Consider the following 22503-nt stretch of genomic DNA (forward strand, 5'->3'; position numbering starts at 1 on the left):
GATGTGCAATAATCATGAACGCGGCGTTAAACTCCACATCATCTGGCCATCGTTACGAATAATGCGATATGATGGTCTTCCATTAAGTTTGGGCTGGGGAGGGGTTGGTTGTCGAACACCCCAGAAGCCGCCGTAGAATTATTCTTTTTATTTCTTACACGGGTTTCTTACGTCGAAGGCCAAATAGTATGCCCAGCATCGTGAAATAGCGCCATATATTGTCCGTATCTGTTCTAGGTTGATACTTGTCATCATAAAATGGCGAAAGTACATACTGGAAAAGTATATTGTGTCCTATTCTTGTTCGGTTTTCCTTATGGGAGTTTTGTCAAATAATGTCAAAGAAATTCATTAAACCTTAGTAAAAAGTGTTTTTCCCCCATAGATTGGATGGTTATTTTGTCGGTGAAAGCCGAGAACAGTATTCACCTAAACTGCCACACATCAAACCTGCCCAAAATATTTTTAACCCAAGCCGCCGAAATACCCTCATGTATAAGGTCGTCCGAAACCCAAGCCGCACGAATAATATTTGATGTGCGATGTTTTACAAGAAAATCCACAATCCAACTGTCTTTCGTGTTTCGTGCCCAGATGGAGAAACATTACATGCACTCTTAATACTTCGTATTTTTCTTCCCTGAATGGTATTACAGTTGCTCATTGTCACGTACTTTGTTTGGCAACGTAGGATTTACAACTGATGCTTATCACAATTTTTGCAATCGATTTGCACGGGGCATATTTAATAAATGCACCGTTTGTGCGCCCTCTGGGGGCAATAGAATCCAAGGAAGGTAACCCGTATCACTATCGGAACATCGCATAACAATCTTGTGGCTCTTTGAAAATAACGTCAAAGTAGAGATCTACGTAACTGCCCGAGATTGTCCGACTGCTTTGAACCTTTGAACAGAGTTATCTATCTTGATCCAAAATGTCTACCGATGAAAATTCTGCTACGAGTTCTCAGTCTCAACCGGGGACTGGGCCCCCTCCACCGGAGGTTAAAACGGCCGGAATTCCGCTTAGTGATTTTGTACTACAACTGGAAGATTATGCGCCAACTGTAAGACATAATTGTATTACGATAGTAGGTTTTCATCTGATCAAATAGCCGGTCCCTGTGACATGTCAAACTTTAATTTCAAAATACAGTTATGCACCTCTAGTTTCAGCAACCCGGATAAAATACTTTGTATGTATCATAACCCTGCACTAGTTTTTTCAACTATGCCCCAATAGGTAATATAAGACGTTCTTTATATGTTATATTTGGGTATATATTGTTTCATGTCGATTTTTTTTCAACGTGTAATTTGAGAAAATAGTTGATAGGTTTTCAGCTGTTTTGATCATTAGGATGTTTGATACCGTAAAAACGGACCATGATTAAAAGAGATTATATACTTCATGTGGCCAGCAACATAGGTAAATTATCCAGGCCCCTGAAACAGGATAATGATATTATTGAAACACTGGACACAATACACATATGTATAAATAAGTATGGAACATCACTCGCCATCTTGGCTGAAGTTGAAATCAACTGTCTCGTTTAAATTAAACTGTTAAATGGAAATGTATGCATGTCATGTTCACAATACCTCCCTACCTCCCACATCCGCACTACATGCCACAAACCTTCATTTTTTGCAATTTATTGCCTATATCTGATGATTTTATTGAAAAATTGGCTCAATTGTGGCCTTAGATCATGGTAGTAAATAAAATCTCCTCGCTCAATGGCATCGAATGCTCTGATTTGTTAAATATCACCATGTGTGTTTGTTATGGTGGAGTGCAGACCAATCAGAGCGTTGGCCGGCATTGAGCGCAGATTTTTTGTTTGCTGCCGTGACCGACAGCTGTGATATTGGCTCAATTGGCGCCTATGATCATGGAAGTAAACAAAATCTCCGTGCTCAATGGCAATTAGGCGCTCTGATTGGTAAATATCACCCTGTGCGTTTGTTATGGTTGGATCGCAGACCAATCAGAGTGCATGACACGATTTGAGTGCAGAGATTTTGTGTACTTCAGTGACCGACAGCCGAGATTCATGGCCAATATCGTGGCTGTCAAGCCATTGAGTGCAGAGATTTTGTTTACTTCCATGATCAAAGGCCACAATTGATATAGGTAATAAACTGAAAAATAGAAGGTATTGTGAACATGACATGTTAACATTTCCTTTTAATTTAAACGATACAGCCGATTTCAACTTCGGCCGAGATGGTGAGTGACGTAAACTGTTGATTTATGTTTATGGGTCTGTTGTTTCAGTAATATCACTATCCTGCTTCAGGGGCCTGTGTGGAATCATTGTCTTTCTGTATTACAGGGTGGTCGGGTAGCCTAGTGGTTAAAGTGTTCGCTCGTCACGTCGAAGACCCGGGTTCTATTCCCGACATGGGTACAATGTGTGAAGCCCATTTCTGGTGTCCCCTGCCGTGATATTGCTGGAATATTGCTAAAAACGGCGTAAAACCATACTCACTCACTCACTCACTGTATCACTATGGTATGTGAGTTAATACACAGAGTGACAAATTAAGTCTTATTGTCTACACATTAAGTTTTTCGTTTTAATTAAATGACATTGCAATCGTATAACTGGTTTTATGTAATTTATGTTATCTATTGATTTTTGTGTACACTTTTACTGATACTATGCCAGTGTGCAAATGAACCCAGAGTCAGTGTATAGAGAATCTCACCCAAGTGACTTCCATTAGTCAACATATCAACAGGAGACATTAAAAGTTTAAAACTCTGAGGCTTGCAGAGGACTTTTATTAAACTTTTATTGACAAGTGTCAATATATTTCCAAAGACTCAATGGTGAGATTCTATTTTCATCCAAAATCTTTTCCCCAACTTTTTCAGTTTGTTAACAGTAATTAATTTCATTGTCTGAAGTGTTAAAAGTACAGCCAACCAGCCTCAGTGGTGGCGAGATCAGTGATGTCATTTGATTGTGATGTCACAGTACGCAATGACATCATTATGGTCTGCAGTGCATTGTGATGCAGTCTTATCTCACCCAACTTTTGGATGATAAAACATACAACATACTTAATGTGGGTAGTGATCAGTGTTGTCTGAAGAGCTTTTTTTTGCATCCTGGACGCACAAATATGAGTTTGAACGCACCTGCGTAACGTGTGGGTCTCGTGGAGGCAGTGACTGGACCATTATTAATTTCCGAATTTCAAATGGCCACTGTTATTGTAAATCAAAGCCGTACGTCTTTGCATAAAAGTTATATATTACCAAACAAAACAGCAAAACATGTTGATAAACACTTCCGTTTGCTAAATCAAACCAGTTTTATTATCCTCACCCTTCTTACGACAAATACCCAAACCGGTTTCCTGACCTATATCTTTTTCGGTTTTGCATTTTTTAATATCCGCTATAGTCCGTAGGTTTGCTTCAGCCAATCCGGTGCCGCATAATAAGCCGCTCGGCTACATTCGTAATTCGTAATCATGATGATACTAACAGGCCATGAGGATCATATTCATAATCATATTGATCATGTCTGTTAAGGAAATCGAACCCATCATAGTCAAACAGGGGAATTAACTCAGCATAGTGACTTATGGCAGCTAAGACTACAATGCATAATGCCCCCCCCTCCCCCCCAATTTAATGATGAGAGGGAATCGGTTTTGAAGTTGGTTATTAATAAAATGAAGTCTTTACTTGAATGAGATATTTAGGAAATGTTAATCAGGTTATCCTTCATTTTTATAGACATAATCATCTGGTTTTAGTTGTATGTCAATATTATCATCAGGGATAGCGTAAGTTTTGGTTAAGCAAATTAACTAGAGCAACTATACAGATATATGTTGTCTAAATGAAACCTTAAAACTGACTTTTGGTTTATCATGTCATGTGTCATAATTTGGTCCTGGTGCAGTTGGGGGCATGGGTTGACCAGTTACCTTCGAAGCTGTGGTATGCTCTGCAGAGTTGTGTCCCTTAGGCATGCCAGAAACTTGATCATCAGATTGATTCCTGTTCACTATGATTATGTGGCATAATTTCAGATTTCATCTCGCATCAGCATCAGCGGACACAGTGATGTGACCTAAGTTCTGTTCAAAGTGCCATTAAAACCAACTCACTCACTTGCAATATCTTTACTTCATTGTTGTTATTTACATTTCAGATACCAGACTCTGTTACCGGCTTCTATCTCGGCAGAGCAGGTTTTGAGGCGTCAGATCCACGGATGTGAGTACTCAGTAGGCGAAGCCATAAATAGTTTATATACCGGGTTAGAGTTGGTCCTCAGTAAGAGGCGACTAACTAGATTGTGTGGTCCCCAGCAGCATTGGTCATTGCTCATAATATCAATCACTGGATTGACGGTCCATACTTGATTGTTTATAGGCCACCGTCAATTAGATAGGATGTTGTGGTGGTATGCAATCAAACAGATGAATAAGTGGTTTATGAGACAGGAAACATGCTGAACATTGCTCCTTTGGACGATCCCCATGAAGATTTTGGGTAGAGTAGGTCTTCAGCAACCCATGCTTGCTGTAAAAGGTGACTATGATTGTCGTAAGAGGCGACTAATGGGATCAGGCAGGCACGTATCCCAGTTGCGTGTCTTGATGCTCATGATGTCAATCATTGGATTGTCTGGTACAGACTTGGTTATTTACAGTCATATAGCTGGAATATTGCTGAGTAGGGCGTTAAACAACAAACAAACATACAAATATTATAGACACCTGCAAGGGGATTCTTGCTTAGAATAGGTCCCAGCAACCAATGCTTCTCTCTTTGTGGGAATTCCAGGTCAGAATGGGCCCCCAACCAATGCTTGTCTCTTTGTGGTGATTCTGGGTTAGAATGGGCCCCCAACCAATGCTTGTCTCTTTGTGGGGATTCAGGGTTAGAATGGGCCCCCAACCAATGCTTGTCTCTTTGTGGAGATTCTGGGTTAGAATGGGCCCCCAACCAATGCTTGTTTGTCTCTTTGTGGAGATTCTGGGTTAGAATGGGCCCCCAACCAATGCTTGTCTCTTTGTGGAGATTCTGGGTTAGAATGGGCCCCCAACCAATGCTTGTCTCTTTGTGGAGATTCTGGGTTAGAATGGGCCCCCAACCAATGCTTGTCTCTTTGTGGGTATTCAGGGTTAGAATGGGCCCCCAACCAATGCTTGTTTGTCTCTTTGTGGAGATTCTGGGTTAGAATGGGCCCCCAACCAATGCTTGTCTCTTTGTGGAGATTCTGGGTTAGAATGGGCCCCCAACCAATGCTTGTCTCTTTGTGGAGATTCTGGGTTAGAATGGGCCCCCAACCAATGCTTGTCTCTTTGTGGGTATTCAGGGTTAGAATGGGCCCCCAACCAATGCTTGTCTCTTTGTGGAGATTCTGGGTCAGAATGGGCCCCCAACCAATGCTTGTCTCTTTGTGGAGATTCTGGGTTAGAATGGGCCCCCAACCAATGCTTGTCTCTTTGTGGGTATTCAGGGTTAGAATGGGCCCCCAACCTATGCTTGTCTCTTTGTGAGGTGGGTTAGAATGGGCCCCCAACCAATGCTTGTCTCTTTGTGGAGATTCTGGGTCAGAATGGGCCCCCAACCAATGCTTGTCTCTTTGTTGGGATTCCAGGTCAGAATGGGCCCCCAACCAATGCTTGTCTCTTTGTGGGTATTCAGGGTTAGAATGGGCCCCCAACCTATGCTTGTCTCTTTGTGAGGTGGGTTAGAATGGGCCCCCAACCAATGCTTGTCTCTTTGTGGAGATTCTGGGTCAGAATGGGCCCCCAACCAATGCTTGTCTCTTTGTTGGGATTCCAGGTCAGAATGGGCCCCAAACCAATGCTTGTCTCTTTGTGGGTATTCAGGGTTAGAATGGGTCCCCAACCAATGCTTGTCTCTTTGTGGAGATTCTGGGTTAGAATGGGCCCCCAACCAATGCTTGTCTCTTTGTGGGTATTCAGGGTTAGAATGGGCCCCCAACCAATGCTTGTCTCTTTGTGGAGATTCTGGGTTAGAATGGGCCCCCAACCAATGCTTGTTTGTCTCTTTGTGGAGATTCTGGGTTAGAATGGGCCCCCAACCAATGCTTGTCTCTTTGTGGAGATTCTGGGTTAGAATGGGCCCCCAACCAATGCTTGTCTCTTTGTGGAGATTCTGGGTTAGAATGGGCCCCCAACCAATGCTTGTCTCTTTGTGGGTATTCAGGGTTAGAATGGGCCCCCAACCAATGCTTGTTTGTCTCTTTGTGGAGATTCTGGGTTAGAATGGGCCCCCAACCAATGCTTGTCTCTTTGTGGAGATTCTGGGTTAGAATGGGCCCCCAACCAATGCTTGTCTCTTTGTGGAGATTCTGGGTTAGAATGGGCCCCCAACCAATGCTTGTCTCTTTGTGGGTATTCAGGGTTAGAATGGGCCCCCAACCAATGCTTGTCTCTTTGTGGAGATTCTGGGTCAGAATGGGCCCCCAACCAATGCTTGTCTCTTTGTGGAGATTCTGGGTTAGAATGGGCCCCCAACCAATGCTTGTCTCTTTGTGGGTATTCAGGGTTAGAATGGGCCCCCAACCTATGCTTGTCTCTTTGTGAGGTGGGTTAGAATGGGCCCCCAACCAATGCTTGTCTCTTTGTGGAGATTCTGGGTCAGAATGGGCCCCCAACCAATGCTTGTCTCTTTGTTGGGATTCCAGGTCAGAATGGGCCCCCAACCAATGCTTGTCTCTTTGTGGGTATTCAGGGTTAGAATGGGCCCCCAACCTATGCTTGTCTCTTTGTGAGGTGGGTTAGAATGGGCCCCCAACCAATGCTTGTCTCTTTGTGGAGATTCTGGGTCAGAATGGGCCCCCAACCAATGCTTGTCTCTTTGTTGGGATTCCAGGTCAGAATGGGCCCCAAACCAATGCTTGTCTCTTTGTGGGTATTCAGGGTTAGAATGGGTCCCCAACCAATGCTTGTCTCTTTGTGGAGATTCTGGGTTAGAATGGGCCCCCAACCAATGCTTGTCTCTTTGTGGGTATTCAGGGTTAGAATGGGCCCCCAACCAATGCTTGTCTCTTTGTGGAGATTCTGGGTTAGAATGGGCCCCCAACCAATGCTTGTTTGTCTCTTTGTGGAGATTCTGGGTTAGAATGGGCCCCCAACCAATGCTTGTCTCTTTGTTGGGATTCCAGGTCAGAATGGGCCCCAAACCAATGCTTGTCTCTTTGTGGGTATTCAGGGTTAGAATGGGTCCCCAACCAATGCTTGTCTCTTTGTGGAGATTCTGGGTTAGAATGGGCCCCCAACCAATGCTTGTCTCTTTGTGGGTATTCAGGGTTAGAATGGGCCCCCAACCTATGCTTGTCTCTTTGTGAGGTAGGTTAGAATGGGCCCCCAACCAATGCTTGTCTCTTTGTGGAGATTCTGGGTCAGAATGGGCCCCCAACCAATGCTTGTCTCTTTGTGGGTATTCAGGGTTAGAATGGGCCCCCAACCAATGCTTGTCTCTTTGTGGGGATTCTGGGTTAGAATGGGCCCCCAACCAATGCTTGTCTCTTTGTGGGTATTCAGGGTTAGAATGGGCCCCCAACCAATGCTTGTCTCTTTGTGGGGATTCTGGGTTAGAATGGGCCCCCAACCAATGCTTGTCTCTTTGTGGGTATTCTGGGTTAGAATGGGCCCCCAACCAATGCTTGTCTCCCTGTGGAGATTCTTGGTTAGAATGGGCCCCCAACCAATGCTTGTCTCTTTGTGGGGATTCTGGGTTAGAATGGGCCCCCAACCTATGCTTGTCTCCCTGTGGAGATTCTGGGTTAGAATGGGCCCCAACCAATCCTTGTCTCTTTGTGGAGATTCTGGGTTAGAATGGGACCCAACCAATGCTTGTCTCTTATTGGAGAGTTTGGGTTAGAATGGGACCCAAACCAATGCTTGTGTGTCTTTGTGGGGATTCTGGGTTAGAATAGGCCCCCAACCTATGCTTGTCTCTTTGTTGGGATTCTGGGTCAGAATGGGCCCCCAACCAATGCTTGTCTCTTTGTTAGGATTCGGGGTTAGAATGGGCCCCAACCAATCCTTGTCTCCCTGTGGAGATTCTGGGTTAGAATGGGCCCCAACCAATGCTTGTCTCCCTGTGGAGATTCTGGGTCAGAATGGGCCCCCAACCAATGTTTGTCTCTTTGTGGGGATTCTGGGTTAGAATGGGCCTCCAACCAATGCTTGTCTCCCTGTGGAGATTCTGGGTTAGAAGCGTCATACCAGACGTTAAAAGATGGTACTTGTTGTTACCCTGTCTGGCACTCAGCATTAAGGGGCTCAAACAAGGACTGGTCGACTCGGAGTCAGTATGCTGTGTCTGAGTGGGGTATTCATGTTAAACTGCGACATGGTATCTCACTGAGCTAGCACTATAAATCAGCATCAGTCCAGACTAGTACAAGCAGACACACACACTAACATGCATGCCGGTTGCTATATAAGTGCAATTATCTTGGACGCGACGTTCAACCCCATTTCACCTCACCTCACCTCACTTGTTGTCCCAGTTTAACAACACAGAGATTTGTGTCGTTTGTTTCAGAATCCGTCTCATCTCTTTGGCAGCCCAGAAGTTCATCTCGGACATTGCGAATGATGCTCTACAACATTGCAAGATGCGGGCCTCAGGTCAGAGCTCCAAGAAACAAGGGAAGGTGCGTCACTCGTCTTTCCCTCTTAACCATGTAGGGGCGGTCGGGTAGCCTAGTGGTTAAAGCGTTCGCTCGTCACGCCGAAGACACGGGTTTGATTCCCGACATGGGTACAATGTGTGAAGCCCATTTCTGGTGTCCCCCGCCGTGATATTGCTGGAATATTGCTAAAAGCGGCGTAAATCCGTACTCACTTACTCTTAACCATGTAACCATGGTAATGGAATCTTATTTGAAATGCTAGCTTAATCTCGTGGACCTAGTTCTACAAGTGATCATAGCGCTAGGACTGTCGTGAGCCTGTGCTAAAGTAATGGAATAACGATCGTCTAATGCTAAGATCGGTTTCAAGGGTGGGTCCAGCGTTTATAAAAGGGAGGGGTCAGATGCAGCATTTTTAAAAGGGAGTCCACAATAAATATCAAAATCCTCCCATAGTTTACTGCCCACAACATTTGGTTTTAAAGGGGTGGGCAGGGGGGACCCCCCTAACCAAGAGTCTTTCCACTTGTAACAAAATCTCTCCTTTTTTTTCTCAGGACAAGAAGCATATTTTGACAATGGAAGACCTGACACCGGCGCTATCGGAGTATGGAATAAATGTAAAGAAGCCATGCTACTTCTACTGAAGACCATGGCAACAGTCACGCTTGTGTCATTGTACTGTCATTGCTCATGGAACATTTTCAAGGATCGTTGACTTTTTTAAATATTTCGGGTTCTTCCAGGTGCTGAGTGACTAACAGACAGAGATATATGCATGTCTCTTCAAGACGTTGTTGAATCAAAGGTACTCTTCACAATAATTTGAAAAGAGCACGAATACTGTTGAAAAGTCTTTGATTTCGTACTGTTTTGGTGAACTAAGTTAGAACGTGCAGATGGTACCCTATTCTTTAAATAATTCCTGGAGATGTTAGTACTAGTATTGTGTGTATATTTTGAAAACTGAAGGTCAGGACCTTTGATTTAAAGTCAGTGAAAACAGTGTATAAGTATCTGTATTTACCTGGAATGATTGTAAATATTTAGGGGCTTGTGCCATGTTTGGTGATGTACGAGTTACCACTAGTCTATGTTCAGGGAAATACCATTGCATCATCCATCCTAGGTATCTATTCAGCTGGGACTATCACATAGCCTCTGGGAATCAAAGCCATACTATTTATTGGGCTATGTTTCTATTGCTGTCATGCTACGCTACATTTTCAATGTTATACTACTAAAAACATTTAAGGAACATTTCATATAAGGATTCTTTCATATTGCTGAAGTTAATCTGTCATACAAGTACAATGACAGATTGTCTTTCGTAATATGAATCGGATGGTCCTTTAGTTTTTTTAGTAGTATATTTCACACTGGTTGTTAATTAGCTGCTCTTGTGAAATGTTACATCCTGATGATTGTCTTTGTTACCATGGTAACGCGGTGCTCTGGTGAGATGTAGGTACTGCAGTTACCATGGTAACTGGATACACAAGAGTTGCAGATTCATCTGTCGTGTCAAATTGAACCTCCATCGAAATGTAGGTACCTGTGTTACCTTGGCAACTGGATGGGTGAATGGTACTTGTATTACCATGGCAACTGGACAGGTGAACGGTTCTTGTATTACCATGGCAACTGACATTCAAGAAGGGCCGTTGTTCCTGAATAAGGTTGTATATAGTGCAGTGGTTGTACAGTGGTTGTATCAACCAAAGTTTGCAGGTGTTCACAGGGCAGTTGCAGGCACCAGAAGATACAGGTGTTCAGACTAGACAGGGCTGCACCTGAGACTTCTCAAAATCTACTTTTTTTCGTCCTATTTTCTACACGAGCAGTTGAAATGAGCAGTGCATTTCATGCACAGATATTTCAACCAAATCTCCCCATGTTACCATTGCAACTCTCATCAACACATGTCCCAAGTTACAACGCACCTGCCGGGCACCCTAGACAAATTAATGAAGTACTTTAAAAAAATTCTTGCTGTTTATGTCGTCCTTGAGTTGTACTAGTACTTGTAGTTGACTAGCACCACCAAGCCAAGCCTGCAGCGGCCTGACAAAATAAATTGATTTCATCATTGGTAGGGGGCACGGGTGGCCCAGTTGTCTAAGGCGCCGTGATTCGCTGTGCAGAGTTGCATCCCTTGGGCACGCCAGAAACCTATGATTATGTTTCTAGGTTTGTCAGCACCATACCTGTGCTCGTGGGTTTCACCAAAGTGGTAAACGTCAGAGACCTGCATCACTTCGGGCTTTCCTCCCACATTAAGCTGACACGTCGTGATATAACTGTAATACTGTTAAAAGCGGTGTTAAACCCAACTCACTCACTCATTCACTCATCATTGGTAAATAAAAGCTGAGCGAACTGAGTGAGTGCTGTACTGCTGTGTTCATACCACCTCAGTAACAGTGGAAGAATGGTAGTCACTCATGGTTTTGAGACACAGGGTCATTTTTGTGAATTTCTCCCAGTTGTTCAGCTCAATTTGTTTTACAAATATTAGCCATTGTCATTCTTGATATCTGGGCACAAGCTCCTCACAGCGAAAGCCCGCTCGCCCATTCGTGGAGCTCTCTAGACTATCGCTGCCACCAGTCAAATCTCCCCACTGTGATAGGTGACCACAACCATGCTTGGAGTTGAACTTGCAGCCGACAGAGCCTTATGTTTACAAACAAAAGATGACTGCCGTGACACCGAATACACTTACCCTGGCTAAATTCTTTTCTTTGTTTGTCAATCTGAATTTCTGTTTCATTACAACTATCATGTGATTGGTACAGTAAGAATGTAATGGGGATGTAAAGCGATGTTCCGTTACTCTGAAATCCCGAACCAATCTGATTATACAAACAAAACAGTAAATTCATCTGGAAAACACGGTCAGTCATAAACCTTTTCAAAATGAACTATGGTGACATTCCCAAAGATATACACAAAGTATAAGCGTTTCTACATTTGGGGTTAGAGGGTAAATTTCAAGATTCTTGTAAAGGCTGCGCCCACACTGGTGGCAGCGATGTTACCTGAAGTGGAACGAAGGTGTCACGCGCTGGGAAGGAGCTTGGTCAGGGCAAGTTGAGGGGAGGTAACTCTTCAGGTATTAATGTCCAAACATGTCTGTAGCGGGAGGATGTGAAGGTGTTGATGGCATCATGGACCTGTGACTAGTCTTTTCATAGGGTTTCCATTGTTAGGGTCACATGTTTGCTTTATGTTTTATTTTCTATGAAAATGACTCACTTCCTGTAGATATGATGCAGATTTCAAGTTGAGGTAGATTCGGTGCAGAATGGGTTGGGGTAGCCTAGTGGTGAAGGGTTAGCTCATCACACTGAAGGCCAGAGTTTGAAGCCCCACATGGGTACCATGTGTGAAGCCCGTTCTTGGTTTCCACCAGGGTTATGTGGTTGGAAACTTTCTAAACTGAGTGAAAAGCAACCTACTGGTACAAAAAGAACAGAAATTTTCTTTCAACAGAATGTAAATTTGTTGGCACATTGGACCATGTTGATTCTGTTCATCTGTTTGGTGTCTCTGTCGATCATCCCAAACTGGCATCCACTTGAGATAGCATTTTGTTTGAGATAAAAACTGCATCACAATGCATTGCCGACCATTATGACGTCCTCAGTTACCGTGATGTCACCATCAAAGGACGCACCCGATCTCTCTGCCACTGAGGCTGTTTAGCTGCCCTCTAGACCCCCGTTGATTGCTGTTTACAAACTGAAAAAGTTGGAAGTATGATTTCAGATATAAATTGCATGTCACCCTTGTGTCTTCCATGGCTAAAAAATATCAATATGGGTTGATAAAAGTAAATATCCTAGACAAGCTTCGGATATTTGTAATTTTTATGAAGTCAACTTGATGTATTTGATCTGGGAAGACACTTGGGGGACATTCTCTTTGTGCCAACCGTAACAGGTGACTGCTTGTTGTAAGAGGAAACTAATGGGATCGGGTGGTCAGGCTTGGTGACTTGGTTGATGGGTTGTCATGGTATCCCAACTGCTTAGATCAAAGCTCATGATGTCAATCACTGGATTGTCAGGTGCAGACTCGATTATTTACAGACTGCTGTATGGCTGGAATATTGCTGAGTGCGGCGTTAAACAACAAACCAACAACAAACAAACAATCAAACATCTTAACTTGTCTGGAACAAGTAGGAACGTGTTGTGGCACATCTTGCCCTCTATGATAACGCCACTGTTGTGTCTATCACAGCATGCTGACAACATCGTAGCTACTTTTGTGAAATGTATTCCCTATTTGCATGTCATTATTTGGTGGCTGTAATTTTTTTTGATGTTTGTGAGATACCAGATACGTTTGTAAGAAAGTCGTGACCTACTTTCAACACTTTCCAGTCTTTGCTTAATTTCATCTTGAAATATCTCCAAATCAATTTTCAGAATTTATGTTTACTTTTATGCAATTTTTCCCATTTTCTGCTGCCTGCGTTAAGAAATTTCCTTCAGTAGTCTAGCTCAGCCTGAAATAATGTCTAGTTTAACTGCACAGTGATGACCTGATTGCAGGGAAGAGAGCCTGTTCTTTTGTGTTCGGGGCAGGCTGTAGTCCTAGTGCCATTGTGAGAAAGTCTGTTTTGGTCATATGAAATGGCATCAGATGTATTCAACAAAGTGTTTGACATTATTAGAAATGATATGTTTTTATTCTTTTTCTAGGTGTGGCATCATGTTAATTAGGACAGTTATCATGCACTAGTTGTTATGCAGCATGTATCCAGCCTTTGAATTTCCCTCTAGTCCACTAACCCGTGACTACTAAATTGTGGCGAGGGCAAACAACAATTCAATGATGGTAGTCCTGATTGACCAGTAGCATTTGAGGGCAGTAATCCCAAACCAGTTCTCAAAGCTTCAATTTTGCCCCAAATTGGAACTGAAAATGTTAGCATTTTTGTCTCTTAAGCAGGACTAGCTTCAGACTGTGAGGACTGGTGAAATAAGGCTTCCACTTGTAGTCTGTACTTGTCTGACAACAAAGTGGATTTCTAAGGCTCTGTATCTCTATAACAGGTTTATGATCCGACACCTGGGCCCACATGCACAAAGTGATCTTAGCGCTATGAATATCTAAGGCCTACGTTAAAGAATTGGTATTACAATCATCTCAGAGCTAAGATCGCTTTGTGCAAGTGGACGCAGATGTGATACCTAAAAGGTTGATGTGTACGAAAACATTTCCGTCATTATGGGTAATTATCACTACCCCAAGTAAAACATTACTAGGTTGGAGTCAATTAATTAAACATGGACTTAGTACCTCGTCACTTGCAAGCAGAAAATGGTATTGTATATCACATTTTATATCTCACCTATATATTTGTATGGATACATGGCTTACAGATGCGATACGCATTTTTCAGCCCAGAATAGCAATGCACTGAAGATTCAGTGACTTGTTTCACCCCTAATGATAACAGTTATCATACATTATACAATCAGGATTCTTTTTACTCAGAAGAAAATCATGAAAACATCAATCTCATAAAAATCAGATCTTTTACTCCGATGGATACCTCTGCGTGAAGATCAGGTGACCTTTCCACCGTAGCTCACATCAGGTGAATCGTGACCGAACATTGGTCACCCAATCGAAATGAAGGGTCAGTGGGTGCTTCAGCCAATCAGATTCACTCATTCTTTACGACCTTGTTTTTGAAAATTAGCAACAGAAATTCACAACAGATCATGATATACCCTTGATAGTACACCGTTTTGTGTTGTATTATATTACGACAATATGATTGCTTGGCTTTTCTTTTTTCCATTCTGAACTCCCCAGTTGTGTTCATTTTCAAGATACAGAAGTCTGATATGCTTGTGTGGTTGGCTGATTAAGAGGTTCACCAGACCACATCTTACTCAGGTTTTGTCCGATCTTCATGCAGAGGGGTATCCTATTGGAATAAAAGATTTAATTTTAATGTGATTGTGAAAATGGTGATTGTTAACTGACCTCAAGAAATGGATGAGAGCAGTGACGTCCATTAATAAACGGGTAAAATAGACTTGTATTGATACATGCCGAATCCCATAATCATCATGATGGATTTGAGGTTGATGAGACCAAATGTTGTATGTTAGCAACTTATGGACACAGTCTGGGTTTGAATCCCCAATAGGATATCAAGTGAAGGTCTTTTGAGTTCCCCTGTCTGATGAACCAATATTACAAACACTGTATAAGTTGATCACCTCTTCATCGAGTAGCCAGTGATAATATGCCATTTTTGTCTGAAAACAGAACAGATGTTTCTGAACAATGAGGGGTGGTCGGGTAGCCTAGTGGTTAAAGGGTTCGCTCGTCACGCTGAAGACCCGGGTTTGATTCCCTACATGGGCACAATGTGTGAAGCCCATTTCTGGTGTCCCCCGCCGTGATAGTGCTGGAATATTTCTAAAAGCGGTGTAAAACCCAACTCACTCTGAACAATTTGTTTTTTTCTTGTCAGAAAACATGTTTATCTTAATGACCAAAGAAGTTGACGTTTTCACAAGTGGCTACCTTACTCAGGAAGTTAGCAACTTTGTCAGGGTACTGGATGAGATATAAACATGGTAAGGAAGAGAATTGATGGATGACAACTTCTTCATTATGAGGAACACAACATCAGGTGAAGGAGTAAGTATATACTCCGAAACATTGAGTTCATCATGATACAGAAGTTGATGTCCATAAATTCTCTTCCTGATGTGTATCACTTCCTAAGTACAATTCAAAGACTTTATAAACGTGATATTTGACGAGAAAAGACAAATATTGCCTTTTATTTTATTTCATCATAACCGTGCCTTTGTTAACTGGGTACCCCAATTCTGAACTTTGTGTCATCAGCACAAGGCGTCCACTGCCGTGATCATCGTCATAGTGCTGCAAGACTTCTTCAGTCAGGATAAACCCCCAACTCACTCACTCACTTACTCATGGGTGCTAATCCCACTATTAAGAAATGGTTACTGCATTTAATGGTTTACGAACATTCATCAAATCATCAGATATATGGCAGATTGATCAAGTAACTCAACCTCCTTGTCTTAACACATGGGCATATTATTCTGTTATTCATCCACCCAGTTCCGGCTTTGTCCATAGGTTTACTGTTATGAATGGAACCGTTGGCAGGTGTAGAATATCATTTGCTTATTTTGATATGATTTCTTCATCCATCATGCTCATCGTTTGTACAAAGCCTTACTGCATGTTATGTATAATTGTCATTGGCTATATACGTAATACTGAGAAATAAAATATGATAAACCATTGAGAGTGATGTTATATATTGTGTCTGGGCATTATGACTAGTTATTCCCCAACGCCTGGTTCGTTGCTCATAGCATCAACCTCTGGTTTATCTGGCCCAGACTGCTGGAACAACACATACACTCGCAGGTCTTGTTGTTCTTGTCTTGTCCAGATCTGGGGCAGCAGGGGAGCCTTGCCAAGTGGGAATTCTATTTATCATTTCGGGGCACGAGTGGGCCAGTCGTCTAAGGCACCGCGATTCACTGTGCAGAGTTGGGTCCCTTGGGCACGCCAGAAACCTATGATTGTGGGTTCGAATCCCGGTTTGCCCCGATTATGTTTCTAGGTTTGTCAGCACCATACCCGTGCTCGTGGGTTTCACCAAAGTGGTAAACGTCCGAGACCTGCATCACTTCGGGCTTTCCTCCCACATTAAGCTGATACGCCGCGATATAACTGGAATACTGTTACAAGCGGCGTTAAACCCAGCTCACTCACTCACTATTTATCATTTCGACAGACTCAGTGGTGTAATGGATAGGGTGTCTGCCTGTAGTCGGAGGTCATTGGTTCGATCCCCAGCCGCGTCACAACAGAAGACGTTAAAAGATTGTACTTGTTGTTACCCTGCATAAAATAAGGAATGGTCAGGGCGCGCACGCAAACACACACACACACACCTATGTGAATGTATGTCTGCAATAATCTTAAATGCGAGTTAAACCCCATCTCACCAATATATCATTTCCATCAGGGTTTTCGCCACTTTCAGTACATTATGAACAGAGACATTTATTCCTAAGCCTTGAAGCAAAACAAATAACCCTAAATGATTGATTGGCTTTCCAGACGTTGGTGAGTAAAATAAGAAAAACATACCACTTTATGGATAGCACTTCTGGTTTATTGTATACAGCGATGTTAAAGCAGGAGTTGTTAAACTCATATTGTACTTTTTTCTTACATAAAGCTATAACTTCGTCTGGGAAGATTCCCTCCGAGAAGACCCGTGAAGATCCGGGGTAGAATAGGTCTTCAGCAACCCATGCTTGCTGTAAAAGGAGACTATGCTTGTCGTAAAAGACGACTAACGGGATCGGGTGGTCAGGCTCGCGGACCTGGTTGATGCATGTCATCGATCCAAATTGTGTGCATGGATGCTCATGACTTCAATCACTGTATTGTCTGGTCCAGACTCGACTATTTATAGACCGCCGCCATATGGCTGGAATATTGCAGAATTCGGTGTTAAACAAACAAACAAACAAACAAACAAACAAACAAATTCTTCCGAGAAACAGGTTCCTGGAATTCTTGGATAATTAAACTGTAACGGCAATTACACCAATAATGATTCATTACATGGCATTTGATTGTATCCGTTGAATAATTTTACAACTTCAGTCATTCGAAGCAATGCCTACTCTCACTTGCGGCCACGACGTGGCCAGTAGCCTGGGATGAATATCGCGTCATCTATCGGGAAGCGGACTTGGAGGTATAACATCGCCACACTACCGACAAAGAAAGTGGTTAGGCCACCTGCAAAAATGATGGTGTGAGATTGCTCTTGGGTCTCGTTCCACAAAGCGATCTTAGCGTTCAGTTGGTCGTAACGCCCATTCTTTAACAAAGGCTTACGATCATCGCAGCGCTAAGATCGCTTTGTGGAACGGGGCCCTGGGCTTCAAACATCGCTAAGATCGCTTTGTGGAACGGGGCCCTGGGCTTCAAACATTTTAAAGAGCGTCATACGACTCTTGATTAAAAGTGGTTTGGTCAGGCTTCTGAGCCTCAGAGAAGCTTACAAAAGTTTTATGGTAGACATGTGCAGGACATGTCCAAAATTGACGTCTCAAGACAAAAAAATGATGTCCGATGAATTTTTGACCGATTTGATCCGATTTTGACTTGTACTATATGTTAAGGCTAACAACTGACTTGACTTTGCATGTGTTTGTGACGGGTGCCACCGGTGTGGCAGGATACGCTCACTGAACAGAAGGATGACAAATCATTCAAAAACATTCGCGCGAACGCACCACTTGTTAAGGCGTGGTGTTCTGGACAGCAGCACGAGGCGCACGGGCGGCATGCGCAAACGTGTGCGGCGGGAAACTCTGTCCCCAGCCTTGTCACTTCAAAGTCATGCTTTGGTAGAGAGCAGCCACGTTGCCCGGTGGCTGCCTCAGACAGTGTCAATTTGGGGCACAATTGTAGTATTTATCAAGTCAAATGAGGACTTTAATGAAACCAAATAAGGGTTTTTAATTGTCAAATAAGGATTAAAACATAGTCAAATAAGGAAAAATCGTGGTAAGTAGTGAATTTAGAAATTGTTTCTAAAATCGTGGGTTAATTCAAATATGGTTTAAATTTGAGTTTGTTATTAAACAGACATTAACTTTAAGTTCCTCCTAAGTTAAGACTTCCACTGAGACACATGCTCATGATATAGTCGGAATCAAACAATGTGGACTCTGCTTTTAGCAGATATTTCTCTTGATTATGGAAAGGTTTTATGGCTTGTATTTTCAGAATCAAATTAAGCTTGAATGTGTCCATTGTGTTTGATGGGATTGTTTCCTGTAATTATTATCGAAATGGGTTTGTGATGATCAGGATTTATGTGACTGTAATTATTTGCCAAATGGTTCTTCTTGTAAGCATTTACTGCCTGTGACAAAAATACATGTTGCTTTTGAAGGGCACCCCGTGGGGTTCCGGGTGGGGCTGAGATGTCCCCAGCAACGTAACAGCGTACTTCAATCACTGGATTGTATGATCGATACTCCATAATTTACAGACCGCCCTCATATACCTGGAATATTGATATGTGCCCAATCTCATTAAAATCAGATTTTAGTTTTCGCTATCGCTAAACAAAGATCTGAGGGCATCCTATTACGGGTTCGACAATCGAGCATGCTCTTTCTACGAAGATTTCAAGAAGCGTCATACGACTCTTGCTCAGAAGTTGTTTGATCAAGGTTACAGCATTCAAAGCTTCAGTAAAGCTTTCAAAACGTTTTATGGTAGACATGTGGAGGATATTTCCAAATTTCCGATGTAATTCCCTATTTTGACTTATGCCATATGTCCCCGTGTTCAGGTGAACAATTGACTTGTCTTTGCATGTGTTTGTGGCGGATGCCACCCTTAGTGCAGGATACGCTCAGCTTTTCGCGAACACCTATTATCATTACTATTTGATAGTGATTCATAAACACATGCTCGCGATGTAATCGGAATCGTACAATACTGTAAGCAGACATTTCTTAGGGATATGGAATGGGTTTTATTGTTGTATTTCATTGCAAATCGGTATATAAGGATTATCAATATCCTATACATGTACTAACCTGACGTGACCCGTGACCATCCGGAGTAAAATAGTTCTTCAGCAACCCATTCTTGCCGTAAAAGGGGACTATGCTTGTTGTATTGTTGTAGGAGGCGACTAACGGGATCGGGTGGTCAGGCTCGCTGACTTGGTTGATGCATGTCATCGTATCCCAATTGCGTAGATCGATGCTCATGATATCAATCGCTGGATTGTCTGGTCCAGACTCGATTATTTACAGATCGCCGTCATATAGCTGGAATAATGCAGAGTGCGGCGTTAAACAATCTCACATGTTATCACTGCTGTTATATTTTATTATTCTTGTATATGGACCACTGGTCTCAAGTGCGGAAATAAGGAATAAAAGGTCCATACCGGGATTTATTGCCCAAAATTAGTCATCGTTATTTGGTCCCCTCGTGCATAGACGACCCCTGCCTTAATGTGGATTGTCCTGACAGGCTGCTATATTATAAAATTGCAACTCAAGACCACAGAAAGCACAGGAATGGTTATTATCTCATGCAAGGATTCGTCAAAAAACAATATTACCATGGCAACTGTGGCGGGATGGCTAAACGGGCCATGTATATCACAAGAAATAACGATCGACGAGTGGGAGTTGTTTGTCGTACACAAAAAAACACTGCAGAGAGAATAAACCATGAGGGTCGCATCCTCCCTGCAGTGTTTTATTGTACGATAAACAACGACCACGAGTCGTTTATTTCTTATGATATATTAACATTATGTATTACCTCTTTAAAGATGATAATAAAATATAAAATCCGAACTCGGCAAGTTCATTTTATGCACAGGTGGGTATTTCCCGCAATAATCTCCCAATCCTCGTCTCGATTACCCGTTCCTTCTTCTCCCGATACCGATTGTATATCGCTCTCGATTTTGGATACAATCGTTCGGCCCTCGCGTTCATCAGCGCTGTCCAGCTACATCTATGGGGAACAACTCACTAGACACTACCCTCTCAAAAATAACGTCGTCCAATATGCGGCGTCATCGAGTTGCGAGCGCATGTTCGAATCTCAAGAAATGACGTCCTTATAGAACAATGTTTTATCGTGAAATAAGCCACACTTCGTTTTTCATTGTTCTTACAAAATTGACTGTAACTGAACAATTCCACGTAGGTGAAACATCCCACCTCACCAACACCAGAATCAAAGAGCAGAAAATCTCAACCATCAAATCAGACAATAAATCAGCCATGTCAGACCGTATCAGCAACTGTCCTAATCACAACATCAACTGGGACAACGTCCAAATCCACTCCAACAACTTCCATGACTTCACTAAAAGAAAGCTGACAGAAGTAGTTCATATTCGCAATCTCATTAAATTCAGACCTTAGTTCTCACTACTGCTAAACAAACATCTGAAGACATCCCATTAGGGGTCACGTCAGAACGACCTTTCATCCGAACAATCAGTGCGTCGCTTACCAGATTATGAAAGTGACAGTCGGAATGTGATTTCTAATCATGCAATCTCGAAAACTTTAACATGGTGTATTCCGAACGATAGTTACGGGTTTAACGACTGAATCCTTACAATCTAGACTATCTATTAGAAATTCCAGAATGCCTTTTTGTTCAGGTTTCAAATTTGTAATCGAGAATTTGTCAAAATATGTTTCGAAGCGTAGTCGCAAATTTGAAATGTATGCCGTAAAGCGCGAGAAAGCTGCCTTCTGATTGGTCATTCCATTGTTCGGTCAAAGTTCGCGCAAGGTCGGCCTGACGTGACCCGTAATGGGATGTCCTCAGATCTTTGTTTAGCGGAAGCGAGAACAAAGATTTGATTTTAATGAGTAGTTCATATTCGCCGCCACGGGCCATTAATCAACTGAGATCAAGGCTATTTCATCCTATACGAGTTCTATGAACTCATTAAGCTATAATGACCCCACCTATGTAAACTTATCCTGTTTAATTAGCTTCTCATTGGCTTCCTCATCATGTGTTCTCTGTCCATCACGTTGTTATAGTATTATCCTTCTGTTGTCATTAACCTACTCATGTTAATCTATCCCATGAAAGCAATTGTTACTGTTAATCCTCCATCTACTATATATATTCTGTACCATGTTCATTATTCAGCTTTGCTTGACAACGGCATAAGCATCTATACCGAAACGCCGCCTTTACAGTAAATAAAGAAGTTATGATCCATACATTGTGTACACTTTGTCATCCGTCAACGTCTAAGTAATGCATATCACGCAATATACATATATGAACTGCTGACAACTATCTAGAGAAAATTGTATGTGGAACGATCTCATTGATGGCCTAGTTAATAAAGTCAGTCCAATGTTTCACTGTCTCAGGAGTTTTAAGTATCGTTTAAATAGAAAAGAAACACTGGAAACTATGTATAAATCTTTCACATTACCGATATTTGATTATTCTTGACACATATGGGACGACTGCACAAAAGAACAGGCGTTACCTGTGGTTACTTCTTGAAAAACTTAATCTAGATGCACTTAGAACTATTTGTGGGGCTGTTCGTGGCACAAGTCACGGTAAACTTTATAAAGAAACAAATCTTAGGTCAATAAAAGAAAGAAGGCATTTTCAAAAATCAAATATCTGTTATAAAATGGTTAACAATCTAGTACCTGATTATCTCTCATCTTTACTTCCAAATAGAGTGTCCAATGCAAGTGATTATAATTTGAGAAACTGCTCACAGCTGCAAAACATAAATGGTAAAACAAATAATTATGCCAAATCATTTATTCCAGATACAGCTAAATATTTGGAACTCAGTACCTATTGAACACACCAATGCCAGTAGTTTATGAATTTTTAAAAGTTTTATAAAAAGCAATGATAGGAATGGTATATACTTTGATACAAATTATGGATCAAGATTCTGTCAGGTTATACACTCCCGTCTCAGGCTTGGCTGCAGTGATCTAAACGCTGTTGTTGTTGCATTAAGTGTTTAAGAGGTCGCCTTCTGCCTAGGCAATTTCGGCTGACTTGTCCCTCTGTGGGACTCCTGTGTGTGAGTAGGGTACACCTATCTATTGTGAGTTTGGTGTTCACATAATTTCTGTTTTTGTATTGATATGATTTCTATTTTCTTATATTGATATGATTTCATTTCTATCCTTGACTGCTCTGTTTATATACGTTCGAGTAGCTGTCCATCTCTCAGAAATAGAGTTAGTTTG

The 22503-nt window shown here is 42.2% G+C and overlaps 1 protein-coding gene across 1 annotated transcript; it reads left to right on the forward strand.

The window, feature by feature from the left end:
* Nucleotides 1-903: 903 nt before the first annotated feature.
* Nucleotides 904-12822, forward strand: LOC139471189 (transcription initiation factor TFIID subunit 10-like). The gene is made up of 4 exons (XM_071253474.1): nucleotides 904-1069; nucleotides 4184-4248; nucleotides 8566-8677; nucleotides 9214-12822. Exons 1-4 carry the CDS (start codon nucleotides 938-940, stop codon nucleotides 9301-9303), a joined length of 399 nt encoding a protein of 132 aa, XP_071109575.1. The 5' UTR covers nucleotides 904-937; the 3' UTR covers nucleotides 9304-12822.
* The last annotated feature ends 9681 nt before the right edge of the window (nucleotides 12823-22503 follow it).

Source organism: Haliotis cracherodii, unplaced genomic scaffold, assembly GCF_022045235.1.
Source record: "Haliotis cracherodii isolate W230 unplaced genomic scaffold, xgHalCrac1.p SCAF_22, whole genome shotgun sequence".
NCBI classification, from domain to species: Eukaryota; Metazoa; Mollusca; class Gastropoda; order Lepetellida; family Haliotidae; genus Haliotis; species Haliotis cracherodii.

Excerpts from the sequence above, each read along its gene's own strand:
- LOC139471189 (XM_071253474.1), top strand. The coding sequence starts at position 938 with ATGTCTACCGATGAAAATTCTGCTACGAGTTCTCAGTCTCAACCGGGG. Across the intron at positions 1,070-4,183 it reads TGGAAGATTATGCGCCAACT|ATACCAGACTCTGTTACCGG; the intron begins GTAAGACATAAT and ends TTTACATTTCAG. Across the intron at positions 4,249-8,565 it reads GAGGCGTCAGATCCACGGAT|AATCCGTCTCATCTCTTTGG; the intron begins GTGAGTACTCAG and ends CGTTTGTTTCAG.